This window comes from Borostomias antarcticus, assembly GCF_949987555.1.
Source record: "Borostomias antarcticus genome assembly, chromosome: 6".
Taxonomy (NCBI): Eukaryota; Metazoa; Chordata; class Actinopteri; order Stomiiformes; family Stomiidae; genus Borostomias; species Borostomias antarcticus.
The window spans coordinates 29,250,989-29,276,797 of NC_140239.1; the positions used below are offsets into that span (position 1 = coordinate 29,250,989).

The following is a 25,809-nucleotide window of genomic DNA, read 5'->3' on the forward strand; positions in this document are numbered from 1 at the left end:
GGGCTCTGAGACGCACACACACACACACGCTTGACACGGGCGTCGCCGGCACTCAACGGGTTAAGAGTTGCTAGCTTTAAGTGTTCTAAAGATATTTTTTTAGGGCTTTTCAGCTTTAATGGGACAGGACAGTTTTAGAGAGACAGGAAACGTGGGAGACAGAGAGAGAGAGAGAGAGGGGAGGACATGTGGCACAGGACCTGAGCCGGGAATCGAACCCGGATCCGCTGCGCGAAGGACTAGCCTTCATATGGGACACGCCTTACCCGGTGAGCTACCGGGGCGCCCCCAGCTTTAAGTGTTAAACACACACGCGCACACACACACACACACACGCACACGCACACGCACACACACGCGCACACACGGCCTAATTATGAATCCCCTTAAACAGCGTGAAGCTGCCTGGTGGGCGAGGGGGTGGGGAGAGGATTTGTTGGCGTTTCGCCTCTGACGGTTTTACTGCCGTGTGGCTCAGGGGGTAGAGCGGGTCGTCCAACGATCGTAGGGTCGGCGGTTCGAATCCCGCCTCCTCCTGACGACATGTCGAAGTGTCCTTGGGCAAGACGCTGAACCCCAAATTGCTCCCAATGAGCAGGTTAGCACCTTGCATGGCAGCTGCCGCGATTGTTGTGTGAATGGGTGTGAATGGGTGAATGAGAGGCCTTCATTGTAAAGTGCTTTGGATAAAAGCGCTATATAAGTGCAGTCCATTCACCACTTACTGGAATAGTATGAAAGAAAATAGAGATGTAGGCGTTAGGAAGGAGAAAGAGAAGGGAGATGGACAGAGTAGCCAGTGTGAGGCAGAGTGAGAGAAAGAGTGAGAGAAAGAGTGAGAGAAAGAGTGAGAGAAAGAGTGAGAGAGAGTGAGAGAGAGAGTGAGAGAAAGAGTGAGAGAAAGAGTGTATGAGAGAAAGCGCTGTGTTTATGTGCGAGAGAGAGAGAGAGAGAGAGAGAGAGAGAGAGAGAGAACAGGAACGTCAAGGTCTCTCACCCCGGTCGGCCATCCTCTTGATGAGCTGGTGTTCACCCCACTTGACCAGGTACTTCAGGATGTCCTGCTCACTGGCCTGTGGACAGGAAACAGCGCCGGGCCGATCGTTTAGGACCGGCAGAGAGAATAACCAGCGAGTACTTATCATGTGCGCCGTAACCGAGACTGTTTTTCGGGTCACAAGTCAAGGACACAGTATGCATATCTGAATATGTTTTGAATGTATGAATATTATTGGCACTTAGGGACGGTCGGTATGCAGCGAGAGAAGCTTTGCTCGCGTCAACGCAACCGCAAACAGTCGAATGATCAGCGGAGAGAGGCAGGCAAAGCAAAATATAATTTGAGAGATAAGAAAAGTGGCGCGGGGGGGGGGTGGCGACGACATTAACTCGATTTTGAAACGTGCCCTGAGAGAACTGCCGGCGTTTGAGCGACTGCGACAGCGGGAGGAAACGCTAATCTCAATTTTTCACCTCGTTCCAAAAAACAAACAAAAGCGAAGCAAAATTAATCGTCTTCATTTGAGATATCGCCCGGCCCTGCTACTGTAGCACTTGAGATATTTTTCTACAGCTCAATACGCAATTAATTAGGAGCTGCATAAAAGGGTTGACTGCAGAGATATGAGCCCCTGCTGGCTCCCTGACGGGCTGTTTCATTCTGAGTCCCCCACTAACATCAAAGCTGCCTTGAGTCAGTACAGTTTCAGAGTAGTGTATCTACGCATGGCTATTTTTGAATGTGTGTAAATCACTGTGTATGCATGCTAGCCAGATGTGTGTGTGTGTGTGTGTGTGGTGTTTCCCATAGTTAACCTGTCAGTGAGTGTGTGAAACCAGAGACCCCTGAAGCAGGAACTCCTCTGCTCTGCTCGCCCATCAAAGACCCTCGGGGGGGAGGGGGGGGATGTGGGGGTGTTTCTTTTTTGTTACTGTAATGTGTGATGTGTGTATTGCTGTTAATGTATGTATTGTAAATGCGTGTATTGTTGTTAATGTGTGTATTGTTAGTGTGTGTGTTGCTTGTGTGTGTGTCTGCTTGTGCATGCATGTGTGTGTATGGACACTGAGTTTGTTCATTTGTGATCTGTTTTTTTATGCCTAAACTGTGAAGCACCTTGAGTTGCATTCATTTGTATTGATAAGGTGCTGTATAAATAAAGGTGATTTGATTTAATGTTGTGCTGGACGTGGTAGCGGTCAAGAGCTGCTCTACGGCCGTGCATGACCCCTCACAGGCCTGCCGGCTACGGTCCTCGAATGTGAACCCATACAACCAAACAAGAGTTCTGCTAGCTTGGTCCTCATAAGGATGGTTGTACTTATAACAAGTTCAATTGGTCACCATTTAACCAGCTCGCTCTTGAGAATGACTGTAGCCCCTAACCTCCATTTTCTTTTCCCCAAAAACAAGCCTAGTCCTCACTAGTCTCTACGCCAGACCCATGAGAGTTCCTTCGCTGATGCGCTACGTAAGCTATGCTAACTACGTTACTGCCTAACTATGTTACTGCACGCTGCAGATCTCTCTATGGGTCTGGGACACTTCATGCACAAATCTGGTGTTCAAATCCTGGTAATTCATTGGTATTGGACCATCCTGATCTCGCAAGTTCACTTTCCGTTTCTCTCCACAGAGCAGCCTTGACTTCCCCCTCTCCAACCATTTCTCTCTGATTACGTTCTGACTGGGTCAACCGGGGACTTCAGTATTCAGACTGAGGTTCTGCCCCCCACCCCCTAATAGAACCGGGGACTTCAGTATTCTGACTGCGGTTCTGCCCCCCACCCCCTAATAGAACCGGGGACTTCAGTATTCAGACTGCGGTTCTGCCCCCCACCCCCTAATAGAACCGGGGACTTCAGTATTCAGACTGCGGTTCTGCCCCCCACCCCCTAATAGAACCGGGGACTTCAGTATTCAGACTGCGGTTCTGCCCCCCCACCCCCTAATAGAACCGGGGACTTCAGTATTCAGAATGCGGTTCTGCCCCCCACCCCCTAATAGAACCGGGGACTTCAGTATTCTGACTGCTAGTAGAACGTGACCCCTGACCGGTTCCCGTTCTCGCCTGCTGAAGGAGTTAGTCTGTCGAGGAAAGTACTCCCGTCCCCTCTGACATCATTCAAGATGGAGGGGGGAGGCAAGACTGATCTGGGAGAGGAACAGGAAGTGAGCTGACTGGATCAGGATGGTCTCCCGGGGCTCAAGTCATCACGCCGCACGAGTCGATTAGGTCCGGCAAATCCCCCAAAACAGATTGTCAGGTTGGAAGGCATATCAATCTCCTAGACATTTAGCAGAGGCCCATCTGATAATGCTGACTCATCAGGATCTTAACACTGATGGGACAGTGTATAACGCTCTCGACGGAGATAAACAGGTTTAATTGTATTATAGGCGGACTAAAAATAAACAGCAACTCCGACACCATATCCCGTTCACTTTGCTGGGGCTACTTGCAGAATTGCTAAAGCATGTCTTATGAGAAAGCAAACGTGTGTGTGTTTGCATACGTGTGTGCCTTTGTATGCGTGTGTGTGCATTTGTATGTATGTGTGCGTTTGTATGCATGTGTGTATGTGTGTGTGTGTGTGTGTGCAGTACTGTATGTGTGTCCCTGTGGATGTGTGAGTTTCTGCGTGCGTGTGTGTGTGTGTGTGTGTGTGTGTGTGTGTGTGCGCGCGTGCACAGTACTGTATGCGTGTCCCTGTGGATGTGTGAGTTTCTGCGTGCGTGTGTGTGTGTGTGCGTAGTACTGTCGTTGTGTCCCTGTGGATGTGTGAGTTTCTGCGTGCGTGTGTGTGTGTGTGTGTGTGCGTGTGTGTGTGTGCGTAGTACTGTCGTTGTGTCCCTGTGGATGTGTGAGTTTCTGCGTGCCTGTGTGTGTGTGACCTCTGACCTGCAGGTAGTCTGATTGGATGGCGGCCACCAGGTGGTCCTTGCCGAGCTCGTAGAGCACGTCGGAGGTCATGACCTGGCCGAACTCCTCGCACAGGAAGTGCAGGGCCTGCCGGTGGACCCACTTGGAGCCGTAGGGCTGAGAGCTCCACTTCAAGATGGCCACCACCGTGTCCAGAGAGACGCTCTCCACCACGATGTCCTCGCAGCCTGGAGGGGGGACAGGACAAAAGGGAGGAGCGCTTAGGGGGCGATCACACCTGGGAAAGACGCTAGAAACGAGACGCTAGTAAAACCGTTGATTTCCTATGATACGGCGCGTCTGACTGGCGTTCCGGCGTCTTTTTCGACGGGCTTCTTTCAAGCGTCTTTTTTGACGCGCGTTTGTAGACGCTGAATAAAAAAGTTTAACTATTTTCCACTTTTGAGCGTCAGGCGCAAGAAGCGCCATTTCGTCATTGCCATATTTGCCACAGGCGTTTCAAGCGTTCAAGTGTCTTTGAAGCGTCCGCGTTTCTGGCGTCTTTTCCAGGTGTTATCGCCCCCTTAGAGTCCAGGATGAGACCGACAAGAGGGAGAGAACAAGTCAGCTACCGTAGGGATGAGACTGTATGGATTTTTGCATTACGGTACGGTACGGTATCTAGTTACACGGTACGGTTTACGGTATTTCACGGTAGACGGCATTTCACCTCCCCAACACACATAAAAAAACAAGTATTTTACTTTGAAGGAACTACAGTGCAACACATGATGGAAAATACACACTATTGTAATTAAGCTCAGTTTATTAATAGCAAGCTTATATTAAATTACAAAATTAACTGTTGCAAGCAACTTGAAATGTGAAGTTTCAGCAGCGCATTATTGCGTAATACCGTAAACGTAATACCGTAAACACAGGGAATGTCACGGTTCTAATAACGTGGACATTTTATACCGCGGTTCACGGTTTTACGGTATACCGTCTCAACCATACTACCGATTCAGCAACACAAACACATCTTTACACACACACACACACACACACACACACACACAGGGAGATGAGATCATAATCTTTGCTCTATAAGGACAGTGTGTGGAGGGCCCGGGTCCATAGCACCGGTGCTGAGCTGTGATTGAGATACGGTGGGGAAACCGCTGCACACTGGAAGAATCATAAATGCATAATGATTCGTTTATAAATATTAACAGGAGCGTACACACGGGAGAATTAAATGGCGCAGTCAAATCGATTAATTATGCAAGCAATAGCACACAGTGCTGAGAAGAAGTGTTCCGTACTTAGTGAATCGTAGACAATAGCCTCTTTGGGTCCTCCTCACTGCCTCTCTCTCTCTCTCCATCTGTCTCTCTAACTGTCTTGTTTTTATTTTATTGCCCCATTGGCAATATCATTCACAGGCACCGCTATGGATGCGCCTGCACGCACGCACGCACGCACGCACGCACACACACACACGCACACACTCTGTCCCATACTGTCCTGTCCAAATCAAGAACAAGCACACACTCAACTGCCTCACTCATCATTCTCTCTACTGAATCTCTCTCTCTCTCCCTCCCTCTCTCTCTCTCCCTCCCTCTCTCATATGATGTGGCCTTTTAGTCCATGTGTACTGTACATCAGCCAGCCCCTACTGTATAACACAACAACAGGCACTCAAAGCCCCCATACTGAAGGCCATCCTTCGCCACATCAAAGTCACACGTGTCGTTCTGTTTGTGACACCGGGCCCTTTACCATCTGTGATTTAAGGACGTCCCCGTTCCCCCTGAGGCGGGGCACAGTGCCATCTGTGCTGGTTCTGATCACGCACGTGCGTCACTTCACTTCAGTTCCAGTTTTATTGTCACTTAGATGCACTGGTAAGGTACATACATGTGACAATCTTTGGCTGGGAAGCTTCATCATTAAAACCATTTAGACCATTTAAAAAGCATTAAACTATAATAAAATATATGATAAAATCAGTAATTACTAAAAACAGTGATATAATTAAATGATAGAAATACATAATAATCAATATAAACAGTAGGGATAAGAGATAAAAGCTACACTTTCCTTTCGTTTAGCAGTCTAATTGCCTGGTGGGGAAAAACTGTTCCTTAGCCTGCTGGTGCGAGGTTTGGGGGTATTGTAGCCCTCTCTTTGGGAGCGCAGAGGGGAGAACAGGGTTTTGTGGGGGTGGATGGGGTCTTTGATGATGCTGAGGGATTTGTTGAGGCAGCGCTGGGTGTAGAGATCTCAGTCTCAGGTCTGCAGAGACAGACTTTCCTCCACAGTCATGTTTATGTGCGTCTCCGCCAGTAGCCCAGCGGAGGGACTGCGCTTCGTAAACGTCCGGTCGGCACGCGAGCTCGCCCCGAGGTCTGGGGATGGTCGCGTGTTTCCATGTCTTGCTGACTGACTGACAGGAGTTTTAAACGGTGTCTCTTTCTTTTAGTGGCACATAGCACGCCACTTTTTTGCAGCTTCTAACTGCACCTTTTTGCCTAATTGACTGGCAGATGATGTCAAATGTGATGTCACAGGCTCTCAGCCTATATATACCTGCTACCTGTCATTTTTTGAAACTTTGAAGTTGCCTGATGAAGACCTAAGGGTCGAAACGTTGCGTTTTTTTCAATAAAGTGAACCGGGAGATATCAGTGTAACTGGGAGATATCAGTGTGAGGATCTCTCCTCTCTTCTCACGTATGTACTCTCAGATCCAGCACCTGGCCTACTAAGGTTGGATGTGCGCACAGATCTTTTGTCTTTCTTTTAGTGGCACATAGCACGCCACTTTTAACCAGGCACTCTCTGTGAGAGGACACGCTGTATTCATGATCCAACAACTCTCTCTCTCTCTCTCTTTCTCTCTCTTTCTCTCTCTCTCTCATTTCTAAGGACATTCTCCAGAACCATTTCCTGTATCATCCTTTAGCTTAAACTATTCCTGTTGGAAACACTAGTCCAACTTTGCATATTTGTTTCTAATATTAATCTATTATACAGGTTCAATGTTAAAGGATACAGACAGGATCCCGACAAAATAAGTAAGATATAATAAAATAACTGCTGGAGATGTGTCCTGGTCTAGCGGGGATGTGCACGTGACTGAGATGTGTCCTGGTCTACCGGGGATGTGCACGTGACTGAGATGTGTCCCTATCTACCGGGGATGTGCACGTGACTGAGATGTGTCCCTATCTACCAGGCGTGTGCACGTGACTGAGATGTGTCCTGATCTACCGGGGATGTGCACGTGACTGAGATGTGTCCTGATCTACCGGGGATGTGCACGTGACTGAGATGTGTCCTGATCTACCGGGCGTGTGCACGTGACTGAGATGTGTCCTGATCTACCGGGGATGTGCACGTGACTGAGATGTGTCCTGGTCTACCGGGGATGTGCACGTGACTGAGATGTGTCCTGGTCTACCGGGGATGTGCACGTGACTGAGATGTGTCCTGGTCTACCGGGGATGTGCACGTGACTGAGATGTGTCCTGATCTACCGGGGATGTGCACGTCACCGGGAATCTGCAGCCCGACAGCGTGCGCCACACTTCTGCGTCCTCCCGGCTGTCCTGAAACCAGCGCGAGGACCTTGCGCTCCAAACATCATCAGCATTCCTCTCCTGCGCTGAAAGGACGCCCACTAACATGACCGCTGGGTTGTTATTCAGCTCATTTGCATACATCACGGCGGGGCCCAATTTAAAATACCTCTACTTCACCCGGAAAAACATCCGCCAGAGTATCTCTTCCCCTTGCTCCTGAGTCGTTTTAAATCAGAGTTTTGTGCGAATTGGTTTTCGATATATATTGTCAATTTGCTGAAAGGCCTCTGTCGAGTTCTTCGAACGCTGCTGATGTCTGACAAACAGAAAAGTTCCAAGAGCAGGTGTTCCCTGCTCTCTGCTCAGGGCGTTGCCCGGCAACCGTTTACGAGCGCACCGTTAATCTTATAAAAGGTAGCTAGCTCACATCCAATATCTGGACTCAAAATATATGACTACATATACAGTAGTCTCACAACCTCTTTGCTTTGGGTGCCTATTTTCTTTATGAAGCATTTTGAAAAGTGTATGATACTGTATGTCCTATGATGGAAGAGGGGGAATGCAGTATAGCCAGTGCTGTGATGTAACAGGAAACACATCAATTAGACAAACATCAAAAGACAAATGTCAAAACATTATAGAACACAGACAACCGCAGAAATGTGCTTCTAAACTGAAGCATCCCTTTAAGACCAGAGAAAAACAAGTCCTATGACAGAAAAACAAATAAATCATGCTCAGACGTTCCCCTTTTTCCTCTTCGGAGCCTTGCAGGGTGGAAAATGAGAGCTTGCGGACTTTCGCTAATAAATTGACACGCCGCATTGCCGACGGCTGTAAACTAAATGACAAGGTCACTTCTGTGACGGGTTTGTGGAGGATCTCCCTGTGGAGAAGCTGGCTCACGCCTGTAATGTTCCCACTTACCGTCACTCACTCATAGTTAGTCTGATTAAAGGATGTGGACTTAAATGTAGCCTTAATATGCAAATTATGTACTGTAGCGTGTCATAGCTAGACACAATCTCGATAAAGATATCCTAACAGCGCCTCTTTGCTTTCCTGAGGAGGAGAAGGAGGTGGAGAAGCTCTCAGCATGAACTCATTCAACCTTGGTAGCTTTAATGTTGGGTCTACAAAATGGTCGACCACAGATGAACTCTTGAGTCCTTACTTTTTTTTTCGGCTTCTCCTTCAAACACCTCCACTGAAGCGGTAACCGGTGAGCACTTAGTCTGCTAGCGATTTCATTTTCTCAATTTGAAATGGTCTCGTGGTCTCTGGAAAGGCTGGCTGTGTGAAAGCAGCACGTTTCGGCCGGTGAGAGTGACTGGAATCTAAGAGGCGGCAGGAGATTTTCTCCGGTATCAACTTGACTGAATTGTGACAAACAGGCTGATTGGAGATGAGAAAGATACCTGATTGGAATCTAAGGATGAGAGATTTGTGTGAGCAGGTTTCACACACGCGCGCACACACACACACACACACACACACACACACACACACACACACACACACAGACAGACACAGACAGACACAGACACGAAAGCTTGTACTCAAAAACACCCAGAGAATCTGAAATAAGATTAAGGTATTAGTGTAAGAAGCATTTTCGCTATTTCTATCAGAAGAAATGTCTCTCTCTTTCACTCTCTCGAATTGAAGCCCTGCCTGCCTGTCACACACACACACGCAAGCACGCACGCACACACACACACACACACACACACACACTCTCTCTCTCTCTCTTTCTCTACTCTCAACCAGATGCACTTTCCGGTACCGAAATTTGGCACCAATTGATTTGAAGTGAATCGGTCGTCTGTAATTCAGTCGGTACCCAACCCGAAATATTCAGGGTGTTTCATGGTGTTTGATGTGAGCGCACTCGACTGGGCAGGCTGGCAGACCCTACCAGTGAACTCCGAACTCCGAAAAAGTCAACAGCTGCTATTTTGGAACTGACCACATATTGTGAATCTACATGGTTACTTTGTCGTCTGGAAAAACGATGGTTACGCACTGTAACCCTACTGTAGTTCTGTAGTTGTAACCCGACTGTAGTTCTGTAGTTGTAACCCTGTAGTTCTGTAGTTGTAACCCGACTGTAGTTCTGTAGTTGTAACCCTGTAGTTCTGTAGTTGTAACCCTGTAGTTCTGTAGTTGTAACCCTGTAGTTGTAACCCTACTGTAGTTCTGTAGTTGTAACAGTGTAGTTCTGTAGTTGTAACCCTACTGTAGTTCTGTAGTTGTAACCCGACTGTAGTTCTGTAGTTGTAACCCGACTGTAGTTCTGTAGTTGTAACCCTGTAGTTCTGTAGTTGTAACCATAGTTCTGTAGTTGTAACCCTACTGTAGTTCTGTAGTTGTAACCCTGTAGTTCTGTAGTTGTAACAGTGTAGTTCTGTAGTTGTAACCCTACTGTAGTTCTGTAGTTGTAACCCTGTAGTTCTGTAGTTGTAACAGTGTAGTTCTGTAGTTGTAACAGTGTAGTTCTGTAGTTGTAACCCGACTGTAGTTCTGTAGTTGTAACCCTGTAGTTGTAACCCTGTAGTCGTAACCTTGTAGTTCTGTAGTTGTGACCCTACTGTAGTTCTATGAGTGGAGCGAAGCGTCTGCTCTTGCTCCTGACTCCCACAATGCTCCAGCAGGTTGGAAACAGACGCACCGACCAACCCAGACGTGCGTGCTGGAGAGTCGAGGAGGACGTTCTTGCTCTCCACGCAGACCGGTCAGAGAAAGTAGTCACAGATGGTGTTGTTGGACGACAGAGGTGGTCATAACCCAGGCTCTCACCAGCTGGGCAGCACAGGCAGGCAGTCGAGGAAGTGTGCGCATCTAAATCTTTGAATAGCTGTAGTTTGGACATTTTTGTGGTTTAAGCAAAAAGCACACTACCAATTGCTCTTCAAGCAGTGTGACACGACACTTATGTCCGGTAGCGTTCTTTAAATGAATTAAAGGTTCACAGAAAACAATTCTAGTTTTTTTTTTTTACTCACATGGCATTGGTCTGACATACTGTATATTGAAGTGTATCTGATATACTGAATAATATTTGGAGGGCTTATTCATGAGTTAGAGTGATTAATAATGGACAAGCTCAATCTAAATCTATGCAAGACAGTGTCATCATATCGGTACAATAATTTGGGTAGGAGAGGAGTTTTTTTTTACTCTTTTGTCTTTGTGAAGCAGCTTTTTCTGATATGAATGTATTGAAAACTAAATTTAGGACAAGACTGACAGATGAACATTTAAATGACTATAAGAGTGAACCTAAATGGATACACTCAGCGTACACCTAGTCGACTCCATGCAGTGCTAGTCATCTCACTACCTGTCCAATAGGAAAGAGAATGCACTTATTACACACATACCATAACATGATTAGCTTTTGATCACGGAGGTGCGGATCATTTGCGCATGGAGGTGCTGTGTGCTACATTGATGTGTTTGGGTACAGAAAATGACCAAGAGGGAAAAAAAAGTGAAAAATAGTCATGTTTTCTATCAAATCAAATCAAAGCTTTATTTGTATAGCGCATTTCATACCCAGAGGCAACACAATGCGCTTTACAGAGAACAAGGGAGGTGGGCATACGACCCACTCTCTACATATTCCAGAGGGAAGCAAAAATTCTATGACTGATGTGAATCCAAGATGACAGTACACTCATGTGGACTGTAAAATTATAAGCTTTTGATATGTGAATGGAGGTGATGTACAGTATGCTACTGTACAGACAAGCGATGTGTTGGACTGGATACAGAAAATTACTTCAAGAGAGAAAAAAGTAATATGAACACACTGAAACCCTGCATAACCACTAAGAATATATATTTCAGGGAAACCCTCCAAAAACTGCACAATGCCCCACTTTAGAATAAAGAACTTCACCCCTCCCCTGGTGTTCAAGACAAGGTTCTCAAGAGAGGAAGTTGGCAGCAAGGTCGACCCATGTAAAATCCAGCACGGGTGCATTAGTGTCATTTTACATTCGGGTAGACATGATATTTGAGACTCAACTCAAAGCGAGGCCAAGTTTATAGATACATCCATCAGCCAAGAACAAGTGAGGCTCTCGCTAAATTAACTAGCGTGCACCCTGGAGCCAGTGATAGGCAGGCAAGGAGAAAAGGAGAGGAGGATAGGGCAAGGTAGAGAGACAGAGAAAGATACCGAGAGAGGAATGGAGACACCTTGAGAGGACATGGCACCGAATATGAAATGGGGATGGATGAGCACAGAGGCAGAGAGAAAAAGGGTGAAGATTTGTTTATAACGGTCGCAGAAAACCGAGAGAGTAAAGCAATGACAAAGTAGCAAAGACTGGTACGAAAAAAAAATGTTTGAGAGAAAGAAAATGAATGAATGCTAGCTCTGAAAGATAAATGATCAGGAGAAGAAAAAGGGTGCAAGCGCTTCAAACTCGACAGAGAGACTGCAAAAAAAATGAAACGATGGTAGTCCAGAGCAGTAGTGGACAGAGGTCAGAGGAGAAAGAGAATGATCAAAAGATCTTAGATACACCCTGTGAGATAATGCAAGGAGGCTGAGTTCACCACCACACACACACACACATACCCCTGCACGTGCTTTCAAACTGAAATACACACACATGTACGCCATTTCAGGTTGTCACACACGCACGCGCGCGCACGCACGCACGCACGCACGCACGTCTTTTTGCCACTATAGTATACATGTATCTGAGTGAAGTAATGATTCAATGAGAGGGGGAGGTCTTTTAATGCAATGTATTCAATCACCTAAAATTGACCACTTTAAATTCAGATTCTTATTTTTGCTCTCCTAGAAAGCAGTATACCTGCAGTATACACCTATCATAAAGTCTAATTAGTTTCGTCAAATTCATGTGTCAGACTGTGCTGTGCACTATCTGACTATGGAACACGCCATGTTAGGCTCAGGTATCGTGTAGTGTTACGCTAGGGTAGCATAAATGTGCTCACAGATACCTCCTGGAGGTCATTTTGCAATCAGCTCACAAAAATTGTTCTCAAAGACCCTGACCTAACGTGGTGTGCTGCAAGGCGATGGTTTACACATGCTGCAGTGCTTTAAGAAGGACCCACCGGTCACCTGCACGTCATACTAACAATGAGAGAACCTAGTGGCATGACAAGCTGTCAATCAAGCTAAAATATATCAAGTAAAAGGGTTTTAATTTCATGTTCCCTTGACTTCACACTCAATGAGGAGCAGAAGAGAGCATTCAGGTTAGTTAGCTCCTGGATTATACAAAAGATCACATTTCCCTATTTCGTTTGGCCGACTGTGCCAAAGTGAACATTTAGTCAAGAATAAAGCAACTGCCTAGCGTAGCCTATACGCCTCAAAACAAACAAAAAAGGAATTGCTTTTTTTCAGGCTGAGAGTGGGGGAAAAAAAAGATGTAAAAGAGATGCATTCAAAACAGAACATACCGAGTGTGTGATTAATTCTCTTCTAGCTGTCATCGCCACATTTCCTGCCTCTCTTGTAGAAAGTAATGCATTTTTAAGGTGCCGGGGATCCAGCGGTGGGCGTGGAAGCGGTGCGGTGTCTCTGCCGTGATGTGACAGTCGGGGCCTGCCGACGCAGCGTTTCATTTGCACCGTTGCGCCACCCGACTCACCCGCGCCGCTGAAGTGTGCCACTTAATGTTATCCTCACAAGCTCCAGTCAGGCGGGAGGACTCTCGCTGGGGGAGACTTACTTTACTTATTCATTCTCCTCGTCTTCCAGTCCCACGACCCCCCGTGGTGCGTGCGTCAATTTTTAGCCCGCACTGCAATTTCTTCTTTTTTTTCTCCCTAGCCGAAGGCATATTGCCGTTTTCCTCTCAGATCACTACTCTCGGGTTCCCGGTGCCGAGGCGCTATGCACCGATACGCCGCAATTCTTGAGTTTGATCCGCGTCACAACAACGCTTCTAACACGTCGGCCGGCTAGCTCGTTCGGAAGAGCATGAGACTCTTAATCTCCTCAGGATCGTTCAATCCCCGTGTCGGAGACAAGTCGGTACCCGTATCATGTATACATGACTAATAAACAAGATATTTATTTATTTACCTGGTTCCATCCCTGCCACAGCTAGACTCAGGACTCAAACCCGGATTCATTCGACAAATTCAGACAACCCAGTGCTAGGTGCTAGATGCATTGGGTTGTCTGAATTTGTTTTATGAATCCGGGTTTGGGTCCTGAGTCCAGATGCAGCACGTCTCAGGAAGCTGTAACCCATCTCACTAGCTGATGTGGTGATTGCCCATTAGTGCCTATACTGTCAGCTAGGCCTCACTCGGTGGGCGCTACACTTTGGTTGTGGAGGAGGGCCTTCCAAAGGGAAGTCTGACAGAGACCACGTAGCCGAGTACATTGGCTTTTCCTACATTAAATGCAATTATTTGTTAGTCGCTTTGGATAAAAGCGTCTGCTACATGACTGTAATGTAAATGTAATGAGAAGGAACAGCTGTGTGGAGGATGGGGCTGACCTGCTTTTTCATTTCTAGGAATAAAGAAACTGGACGTCCATTCACATTGATGCCTTTGAACTTAGACATTGATTCACCTCTTGTACCCCCTTTGTTTTTTTGCACAGGTCATGTGATCTAACTATAAAGGGAGAATGCTTGTGTATGTCCGGGTCCAGGTACGTAGGGTCGACCATGCACTTAGCCACGGGAAACAGACATATCTGCATGTGGGAAGGTCACAGAGACAAGCGGTTTGGACTGGCAGAAACGGTCTCGACGTAGCAAACGCAGCAATACCACTAATGTCCCGCTAGCCCCGAGTGCACCGAACCGCTCCCCGCCGGCTCCGACCTGAGGGGGGGCGCTACAGAGCCGCCCGAACACGGCCGCCCATTCGCCTCCATTCATTCATTGGACTTTGAGCTCAGGAGCCAAAATGTCAGTTTAGACGGATAGATACGATAGACAAATTAGATTGGCAGTCTGTGAAACAAAACCAAAAACATTACCAGCCCTTCTCTGTAAGTGTCACAAATGATGCAAATCAAGTGGATGTAACTGCAGGACATGGTTCAAAGTCGCACATCTCAACATTAACCACCACAGTGAGTCAGTCAGTCCTGGGTAGTCGGCGTGTGGTCTGACAAAGATTTAGGAGGGCACCGGGACCTCCCGTGTCTCTTACTTGCCCCCACAATTTTTCAGCAGTCTCTCCTCTGCCTTGTGCAAATGTTAGCCAGCTTCGGTCAAGGTACCAGACAAGGGCGCCCGGCGTGTAAGGAACAAGTGTAAAGATAATTTCCCCTCCATGGAATTGCTGCCCACTGCGCTCGGTAGGTTTCAACTCCACTGTGCTACCGCAGACGCATCAATTATCCCCGCCCCCCTAACGGTGAGGTCGTTAGGCGCCGCACGGACATTAAACTGTCGGGGCGGTTCAGTTTTGAAGGGGTCACAGCTTCCATTTGGCAAGAGAGGCTTTCACCACGCAGGGGCTACAAACATTCGTTGGTGTTTGTGTGTTCGCAGTATGTCTTGGCGTACTCCGTGCTGAGTAATTGGGTTCAGATATGTGACTCAGATATAATGTGCTCGCAATAATTGAGGGTGACTGATAAAAAAAAAAGGAGACACTTACAAGCATGTAAAAAGGTTTCCGGCAACTGTATTTCCATTTTATAGCCACGACTCGCCAAGTGATTTCAGTTTTATGTTCCTTGTCTGGCTATTCCTTAAGTAAGTATGGACAATGACTCTGGAAATTAATTGTCCTACAAAAACAATAATAATAATAATAATAATAATGTGACAGACAATGGAAGCTAGACTCAGTTTATGATACAGTGAAATGCAGGGCCCCCCCACTTAGCTTGACACTGTTCTCCAATGAGTTCCTCTGAAAAGCACTAAGAGGTTGTCGTGGTGATCTGATCTCAGTGGACAGGCTCCCGCTGACCCCTCTGCCACTGCCATGAGATCCCTGCGGTCTCTGGGGTCTCCGCTAATCTGACTCATAATCCGGCAGGAGAATGAGCCTGGGACCACTGTCACCAGCGGCCAGCATAGATAGTGCGTCATCTGAGCAGACAGCATGGTGAAGTGTTCTTGAGACGTTCTCGCAGACAGGGAACCGTTCCAACATGGATTGGCCCACACATCTGCTACAGGGGCCAGCTACTGGAGCATTCTGTACTACAAAGTCTCCGCCAACCCTTGATATTATCCCGGAAAACAACTCTTAAAACACAGTAATTCCTCTACTGTGACATGCATTAATAGGAGCTGCATGAGGCTTGTAAAATTATAATGCATGCAATCAATCACAGTTCACTTATTAGCTATGTAAGGAATAGCTGAAAGGCTACTGTGTTAGGCTATTACTGTCTATCACTATATATTTCACAATTCTAAGAATTTGGGCTGTCAAGGTTAAAGGGGCACTCCATTACGAAAATATTTTCTAATATGACTTCCATCAATCCACCATGCAAAATATTCTTAATTGCTTTGAGTCAGCTACATCAAAGATTGTGACTGCTAATGACAGCTTTCCCATGTCAATGATTAAGTGCACCTGTTTGTAATCACACAGCTCACATTCATGTAGACCCGCTATGTGTGTAGTAGGAGTTTACTCTGATGATAACGGGTATTAAGTGTGGTAAAAGCTAGTCTTGTAATACCGGACAATCGGAGATCTCTGCCTACCAATTGTCTGGGCATTTCTATATTCAAGATAGTCGCTAGAACGCTGGTGAGAATCGCCGCTAACAATCCTGCCTACTGCTTTGGATTGGTTCAAATCTGAACAAACCTAACTCCTAAAGACTTTGGATTGGTTCAAATCTGAGCAAACCTAACTCCTAAAGACTCTGGATTGGATCAAATCTGAGCAAACCTAACTCCTAAAGACTTTGGATTAGTTCAGATCTGAACAAACCTAACTCCTAAAGACTTTGGATTAGTTCAGATCTGTACAAACCTAACTCCTACAGACTTTGGTTCTGCAATGCATTTTTTACTCTCCTGGATTGGTTCTGCAACACTCTCCAACTCTAATAGTTTCCACGCAGTTTTAGCAATGAAACCAGGGACAATGTCCTCAGTCTCTATTTGAGGAAAGCGTTTAGAGATTGATTTGTGAGTCGAAGTAAAAGTCGCTTAATGTTTCCCATGAGGACGCGCCAGAGCTGTGCTGTGTGTGAACACTCAGAGCACATTAGACAGTGAGCCACCGGTGAGTCGAAGAGCACTTGATGTGGACTGAGCTTGACCCAAGAGAGCCAACACTCGAGTCCAGTTACATTGCTTTGCCTTCAGAGGACTGTTAAGAGCTTGATAACCATACAGAAGTGGGTAGCACTTTATATCAAGGTTCTCTTACTAAGCATTAGTTAATAGGGAATAAGGTCCTTATAAGATGCTTATTAAAGTAAATATTTGTTAATAAGATATTTACAAGTGTTAATAATAGCATTACCAATGTTTATTGTTCGATTGTAAGATATTAATAAGAAACTTGTTAATTCTTAATGTTAATAAAAGCCTTTGTTTCTTATACATACTTATGGCTGTTAATTATGCACATATTCATATTTATAAGAAACTTGTTAACAGTTTATAAACTGTTTAAGAATGTTAATAAAAGCCTTATTAGTTTCTTATACATACTTATTAGCCGCTAATTATGCACTTATGATGCACAATGTTATGCATTTTGCAACTACCGGATCTAAAGTGAGAACAGTGCCTTAAGGTTAATAAACTCGTTAGTATGCACTTGTAACCGATCTCAACTCGTCTGCGTTGAGTATTTTTATTGGGGGTGGATTTGAACCCGGTCTCCCGCAGCAAAAACATTGTTCTTACCTGCTACGCCACAGACAAGCTAGCTATTTGGTGATACTTTAGGTTCATAAAGTTCAGAAATTTGTGTTTGGTAGATGATTACTCTGTTGTAACAATGCTTCTTGGCAATACATTTTATACTGTTGGAAAGCCGGTTTAATTCCCTTTTAAATGGTGCCCCATTTGTGAGGAACATGCATTTGTGAGATGAGCTGCACAGCTGAGTATGTGGGGTGCCACCATGAAAAATGTGACATCTTCTCTGCTAATGGCAAACAGCTTATTATATACTATAGTTAGTTTTTCTGTGAACATTGGTCTGGTAGTTTTTGCGTAGTCCTGCTAATAAACAAACAAACAAGAAACAAGAAACGGCTCGTGGACCGACCCCGTGATTCGGATCCGCTGCAAAATGTAACGGTTTCTAAGTCGGCTCATGCTACACTCACCTTATTACCTATTAACTAAGATTACCTTAATATAAAGTGTTACCCAGAAGGGAAAATGGTAGCTTGCGCTACCAAGTTCCCCGTATTGTTCTGTGAAGATTTGGACTCGCCAGGCGTACAGAAAGAGATCAGTAGATGGTGACAGATGCTACAGTAGCTAGGTACTTGAGATCCAGAGTGAAAGAGCATAACGGCTATGAAATGCAGCGAATGAGGGATGAACGAGACACCATACAGATCGAGTGAGGGGCATTAAATGTTGAGTGGGACGGCAGCTGTTCAGTTTAAGAGACATTAAATGAGACAGCGGCTCATCTGTGTCAGCTTCTAATACCCCCATCAGATGCTACCTCAGCGAGACTGTATTAGACTTGTATTCGTGAAAGTTGCAAGTGACAGTTGTATGGAAGATTGGTTGAGACGAAGCAGCTTGTTGTGGCAGCCGGCACTGCCTTAAAAAACACTTAATCTACTGCTGAGGGTGGGTCACGTCACAGCCATATGGGGAACACCACTAATAGCCCGTTACCTGGCTGAGGAAGCATGTACAGCAGCTATGACCGAGAGACAACTTAAAGGGATAGTTACCCTAAACATTAGACAAATGGTGAAACAGCAATAGCAGCCTGTTCCATTCGAAATAACGTTGTTCATGACATCATTCCATTGCACATGGATGGAGAGAGTTGATTAATTAATCCTGGAAGATGTATGTTCGCACTCTATTAACTTGCAATCTCACTCATGATACATTTAGTTTGCAAAATACCAACGACGTACATAACGAGGAATGACACGAAAGCATGACTTCCCCTCAAACAACAACGTGATTTACAAGGCATTGCAATGGTGAAATGTGACACTTGCTATTAATCACCAAGTTGAAGCATTGTGGGCCTCTTCCAATAAGCCACTCAAATTCACATAGGCCATATAAAGGAGGTCATGAGATCTTTATCTTGTGGTTAGAAGCGGAGTTGGGAAATCTTACACCAATGATTCCATCCTGTTAGTCATTCACTTTTCCTAAACATAAGCATGTCCAGAATCTGGTCTATTATAACTGGCTACTGTTCAACTTGTCTGTCATTTCTGTGAGACACAAAAACCTAAGAGAAAAAAACATAGATCTATTCCATAGGTCTTGTAATGACCAGTGATTGCACTGCTTAAACTTGCTGTCGCCAGAGGGCTTTTCCAGAAAGCAGGTTTAGTGAAAACTGAGTTTGCTAACCCTGAGATGAGGGAAACTACAAGTTCCAGTGTGGTGAAGTGGAACAATCTTTTTTTTTAGGGCTGTCAACGTTTAACGCATTAACGCTCATGATTAATCTGGAAACTTAAACGCGTTAAAAGTAATTAACGCAATATTACCAAAATTGACCCCAAGTTCCTCCCGTAATTCCTAATGCGAGTGTTTACCTGTGACAACATGCAGTAATTCAGCCAGGTAAACACTCGTTAAGCAGATTGTGCTGCAATAACTTGGCGGTCCGAGGTAAAGTTGGTTTCATATTGGACATACAACAGACATTCACATTGGGCATGGTGAATTTCGTTTCAAAAAGTTGATGGAAGTTGGAAGTTTAGATAAAACCAGTTGATTGCACATATTGCAGATGTCTTTCCACCGAAGCAAGTTAAGTAAAAAAAAACTAACAAGGCTGGCTCCAGCCCCTGAATCTGAATGTCAGGCTATTAAAGCACCACACATAGGCTATTTCATCCCTTCCAAAATACAAGTAAATACTAGTATATTAAACTTGTGATTAATCATGATTAATCGCAGCCTATTATCGCGAATAGTTCGATTGCATTTTTTTTAAAAGATTGACAACCCTACTTTTTTTCTCATAGGTTGCCATGGTGAATCATGGTATGGGAGTTCTACTGATGATGGCGCTGTATAGTCCCTCACACACGCGCTTCACTCAAGCCGTACCTATTCAGTGTTGAATGAGCCAACTTGGTCCAGCCAAGATCCGCTTTTCTCGAACCGAAAACTGAAAACGAGTTTCCAATCTCAGTGTAAATCAACTCAGACTTCAGGGCTAGACTCAAGAGTTTATCGAACCCGCTTTCTGGCATACCCCCCAGGAGATAAAAACCAAAAAACTGAGGGAGTAAGCACCAGCAAAGCTTACATGGCACCACCAGATCAATAGCCATTATCAATGCTGACTCGGGGGATGGCTGTAGAGAATAGCTGACATAGGCAATCTGAGCTTTCCCGGGGGATTGGCAGCACTTGTACAGTGACCTGAGAATAGCACCCTCTCTGCCCTCTGATGCCGTGTTCAGACCGGGCGCGGCGGGCCGCCCAGTTCGCCTGAATCTCGCCGCTGGATCCAGCGACACAACTGAAGGGGTTGCCGCGCGGCGAATTCGCCAAAAGTTCAATTTTTTAAACTTTTGGCGAATTCGCCGTGCGGCAGTTCGCATGAGTCGCGCCGCCCGTGCCGCCCGCAGCCCAGTTCGTGCGAATTGTATTGACTTTCTATGTAAACTCGCCACGCAGCCGGAAAAAATTGCGCCCGGTGTGAACACAGCATGAGGGATGAGATTTGAGTACAGTAAATTATTAGCCTTGCGCCTGGAACATGAAAATGATCCACTCAGGACAATGCATAGCATTAATGCCATATTGAAAATATTTCAATGTAGACAAAAAAAGATGTGGCTTTGATGCAAAATAAAACCAAAGGAACAGTGTTGCTGTACAATACTCCACACCTCCCTCCACACATCAGTTTACAGCAGCGGCGACACAAAAAGCTACGAAGCTAGTAACGTTAGGTGCTTGATTAGCTAATTAGCCCATAGCTAGTAGTTAACAGATCTTTCTCACAGGCTTATTTTATTTTAAGAATGGATGCCACTAACTTACTGCATTACATGTGCAGTTAGACTCCTCCATTTTGTCCTGACGAATTTGAATCTGGACCTTTGAGGCATCTATACCTTCTACATTGATCGCCAATACCTAAAATCAACTCTTATGTTGTCACTTGCTCCGTCTGAAATCCAAATCTCATGGATATATCCTTGTGTGAAATAGTTCAAGCCTTTCTATAGTTCTAGAGTTCTAACTCTCTTAGACAAAGTAGTGGCATTTGGCAAATAACATACAGCAATATTGTCAGGAATCCTTGAGAGAATCATCAGGTATGCGCTGTTCAGTGGACATTTTATTAACGCGCTCCAAAGCTTGTGGGGCATAGCAACAGTAACTGGGGGGGGAGGGGGCGGAACTTGACGCCTGAATAGCAAAGGTCTCTTCAGCATTAACGCGGGGCCTTTTTTTCCATTCTGGGGCTGACTGTTTTATGTCATGTCCGTGATGGAATAAACTCAACGATCCCTTATGGACATGAGACTTGTGCAGTGCAGCAGGTTCAGTGTGTCACTGTGTGCTATAAAGAGGCTGTGGGTCACATTAAACCCCTAATAACAGCTTCTTTGAACACAGTTTGCAGACTGGTGTCATTGCTGACCGTTAGACTGTTTCCTGATTAAGCTGAATGTAGCATCTCTGAATGGCGAGTGCTTCTCATACTAGTCTATTTTGTAATGAAAATAATTGCTGATGATGTTCCTGTTTGTATGTGGCAGTCAAGCTGTGTTAGTGAGCAACCCACAGGCAATCCTTGAACACTTTATTTCCTTTAAAATCTAAAGGCAAGGCATTCAATTAATCAGTATGTGGTCTCTATGGGAGATGTCTTATCTTTGCAAAATCCGAAATAATTGCCTTGTCAATATTCCATTTTAAGAGCCCATTACTTCAAGGCTTAAAAATCCATTCTCTTGCCTGGGAGCAATGATGTGCGACTGAAGAAAAAAAAAAAACTCAAGATGTGGCCTTAGGATCCAATAGGCTAATCTATTGTCCATATGGAGTCTGTAAAACAACTCCAGATGCACTTTTGAATGGGATGATAAATAGGTAAGCATTTCTGGATTCAAGTGTTTACTTACAGTACATGGTTCTGTGCAGGTGAGTGTGCGCACGCACATTAGATGTACATTACAGTATGTGTGTCTGATCCGAACTTTCTTTCTTGATCGAGTTGGAACTGGTAAAAATCTGAGCCCTGACAATTGAGGAGGGGGGGGGATTCCTAAGCTACATTTATCACCATGCGGTGCTACACTCACTCTAAACAGCATGTGAATTCATTAGGGTGTAAAGAAAGACCAGGGCCGAGTTTCCCAGAGGCATCGTAGCGCTACGTTCATCGTAGCGCTATGATGAACGCCATAGCTTACGATGAACGTAGCGCTACGATGCCTCTGGGAAACTCAGCCCAGCATTGTAGGCGTCTGCAAGCAGGAAAGCTGTAGGAGAAAGAAGCCTGGGCTTTGGGCTCTTACCTTGGGCGAGCATGCTGAACTCCAAGAACAGGGCGATGTGGTAGAGCTCCATGGCCTCCTCGGCGCGGGTCACGCCGCCCCTGGCCCCGGCCACCAGGGCCTGCACCTCCCCCAGGCTCCCCGCCGAGGGGCTGCCCCTCAGCACCAGCCCCAGTTCCACCGCGTCCGTGTACATGCAGTGCAGGATGACGCGCGCGTACTTCTTGGGGATGATGGACTCGTCCAGGACGATGCGCGTGGGCGTGTGCAGCGCCCGCTCCGTGATCTCCTCGCCGGCCCGGATGCGCCGCTGGAGGAGGTTCCGGAAGAACGGCGAGCGGGCCGAGAGGACCGCCTTGTGGGCGCGGAGTTCCTCGTCCGCGGGACCCTGGACGACCGCCCCGCCGCTGCCGCCTCCCCCTCCGCCGCTCCCCATCCCGGGCCCGCCGCCGGGCCTGCCCCCCGTGGCCGGCGCCGCCGAGCTGAAGGCCTCCACCAGTTCGGCGTCGGACGAGAAGCTGAGCAGCGAGTCGTAGTAGCACATGTGCTCGCACAGCCCCCTCATGTCCTCCTCCAGGGAGCTGGGCGTGCCGAACTCCTCGCTGAGGCGCACCAGCACATCCATGTTGCGCAACCGCGCGTCCACCTCCGGCCCCAGCTCGCCCGTGTACAGGTAGTGGAGGAGCGCCGAGAACATGGCCGCGTCCATGCCTGCCGTGCCCACGTCCAGAAGCACCTCCGCCCCGTACCCCGGCGAGGACGACAGCAGCGTCTTGAAGAAGGGACACCGGGCGGCCAGCACGGCCCTGTGCGCCGGGAAGCACGAGTCCTGGAAGATCAGGTCCACGTCGGTGCAGTACTTGTGCTGGTAGAGGGACGCCAGGTCGCGCTGCAGGGTGCGGGCGTGACCGCGCGCCAGCCCCGCCTGCAGACTCAGCTCCTTCAGGGCGGCCGTGCCCTCGTACTCCTCCGCCAGGGCGTTGGCGTCGCGCACGTCCCAGCCCGAGAGGAGCTCGCGCATCTGGCGGGCGTGGTCGGCGGAGCGGCTGGATTTACGGCGCTTTATGAAGCGCCTCTTCAGCGTGGCCAGGCTGGAGCTCTTCTTCTTCTTGTCCTGGGGCTTGTCGGAGCCCGGCTCCAGGCTGTACAGCTTCCCCTCTGCGCCATAGCCCTGCGGGCTGTAGGACGACGTCCCTGCGAGGAGACCATAACACACGGTTAGCTTGGTGAGTAGGGCTGGTTATCGATCACGATTCAATTCGATTCAATATCGATTCGGTTAGTGTTACCAAAACCTTTTTTAGCTGTAACCTTAATTACATGACTGCCAAGTTATGCAACACATCAATACTAGGGCTGAGTATCGATACTGATTTCCAAAAATGAATGAATGAATGAATCAATGAACTATTCATTCCTTCATTTATTCATCCATTCATTAAATAAAAGATCGATTTTGGGATTCATGAATCGATTCTGAATCATTTGATCGATTTTTTTTACCCAGCCCTATTGGTGAGGTCTAAATATCCCTTCCACTTTTGTAGTTACCCACAGTACTGTAATACCATGTTACATAGCAGTTCCTATGTAATACTGTGTTATTTCAGATATTATCATAGTGGTTGTATGGTAATTAATTACACTTAAATGTTAAGTGATAACCTACAGCTTGTGATGAATATCTTTAACCAAGAGACTGGACATTTACAGGAATCAAACCAGTGAGCCTCTGTAGTGGATCTCCATGTTAATATTCTGATTATTCTTTGTTGGGATTTGATGAAGAAAACACTGAAAATAAAAACCCTAAAAGTGTCAGCTTCTGCAGTTGACTTATTAGTGACGCTAAAATGGCTGAGTGCCGATAAGGTGGAAAAGCGCTATATAAGTGCAGTCCATTTACCGTTTATTAGCCATTGTGTTTTGTTTTCATCTCTCCACAGACCTTCACCTGCTCTCAAATGGGAAGACTCTGATCAGAGTGTCTGTGCTGACCTGCAAGGCTGTCTCACACACAACTATTCATGTATCCCAGCTGATTTACTGTATGTTTTTATCCCACCTTCCCTTTCTATCCTGGCTGTGCCAAGTTAGTAGCCTTGTCATCTAATGCCGGGCTCACAATACAGGATTTATCCCCTATTCACCCGATAATCTGAGGAGAAATCTAATCTGGAACATTGCTCGGCCCAGATTATCTTGTAATGTGAGTGGTTTACAGATCCAATCTTAAACCTTCTGATCGGCTCCAAGACCCATAGGGGCCGCGCTGAGAATATCAAACATGTTTGATATTTAAGATTATTATGTCACTACTTTACAAGTGAGACGACGAGACCAGTGGTTTGTTGCTCCCTCGAGCACGATAATATCCTAGTTTGTGATGAGCCGTTATTTTTTCAAATCTTGTCGTATGCGCATGCTTGAGATTCACGAGAAAAACATCTGTTAAGATGGCTTGCGGACACGCCTCATGATTCCGATCTGCTCCAAAATTTAAAGATTTCTAAATTGGCTCATGCTACACCCCTCCACAGAGCTTCATGGAAATTGGTCAGGATGGTGGCCATTTTTCAAGATGGCCGTCACATCAAATGTAAAAAAAAGTTTTTTTCTAATGTACAACTTGGATGGCTGGATATATTTTAATTATCTAGTTATCAAAATGTATTTTGACATTAATTAAATGGTGCCAATAAAAATTCAATATGGATTCTAGTTTTCAAGATGGCGGCCATTTTTGACTAAAATTCACAGTTTTCTGTCGTAATTCGATCAGAGATTAAGTTTCAACTGGATGTAGAGTTCTCTAAGCAATCTTTTGATCCACATTAATGTTTTAATCAATGTCAATTTATTGACATTCTTTTTATAAGCGTGATGTCATCATTGCTGTGAGACTCAGCGTGGGGTTCAGTGTCGGCCAAGTAGTATACTCACTGTAGTTGTAGTCTACTAACTGTAGTACTCACTATAGTTATAGTTACATAGTACAGGTATTCTGTACAGTTAGGTAAAAGGATAGCCCCTCTGCCTAAACCGTCACACAAAATGTCCACTTCTAATCCACTGAGTTGTGCACCTCAAACTGACTGAGGAAGTGTTGCCTCTGTCAGTCTGATAAAAAGGAAGAGTTCAAATCTCCTCCAACTCATTATGCATGTCATCCTGAAAACTATGGTTATTTTAAGATTGCCACAAATGTACCACTCTTTAAAGAAATTAACCAGCTGCCAATCAGGTTTGACATGTCCCGATAAGACGATGGAGGAGGCATTGAAGAAACTTTTAGAAGGAATAATGCAAAATATCACCAAAGCTGTAGTCTGATGTACAGTAATAGCAAGCTTGAGTGTGCCAGAAAAAGGGCAGCTGACATCCAGAATGATGAGGGGCACTCAAAAATGTGCAGACTATGCTTGAAGTGCAGCAGTGTTTCTTGTGCGAAAAGATTGAACCTGAGTCTGAACTACGACAGGCAATGACCATGCAATTGAATGACAGACTCAATCAATGTGCTTGTAACATAAATGATGGTAAACTTCTGGCTATTAGTAAGTGGTGGAGATGTAGTGGCACAGGAGTTGAAGTACAATTTCTCCTGCTTAACAGCCCTGTACCAGAGAGAGAGGGCACATCTGTTAGCAGCTGAGAAACACGACAAAACTGGTGTGCCTCCAGAAAAGGAAGCACTTCCACTTGTGTTCTCAGA

The 25,809-nt window shown here is 46.0% G+C and overlaps 1 protein-coding gene across 1 annotated transcript in view; it reads right to left on the reverse strand.

Moving 5' to 3' along the window:
- Window positions 1-25,809, reverse strand: part of btbd7 (BTB (POZ) domain containing 7) — a gene marked incomplete at its 3' end in the record, with an annotated part of 56,044 nt that overhangs the window by 6,605 nt on the left and 23,630 nt on the right. The window contains exons 3-6 of the mRNA XM_084440180.1: window positions 22,116-23,288; window positions 3,903-4,111; window positions 998-1,073; window positions 1-5 (exon numbers count right to left, since the gene is read on the reverse strand). The exon at window positions 1-5 is cut by the window's left edge and continues 156 nt beyond it. Of these exons, the coding sequence (XP_084296306.1) occupies window positions 1-5; window positions 998-1,073; window positions 3,903-4,111; window positions 22,116-23,288 (1,463 nt within the window). The remainder of the gene's footprint in view (window positions 6-997; window positions 1,074-3,902; window positions 4,112-22,115; window positions 23,289-25,809) is intronic.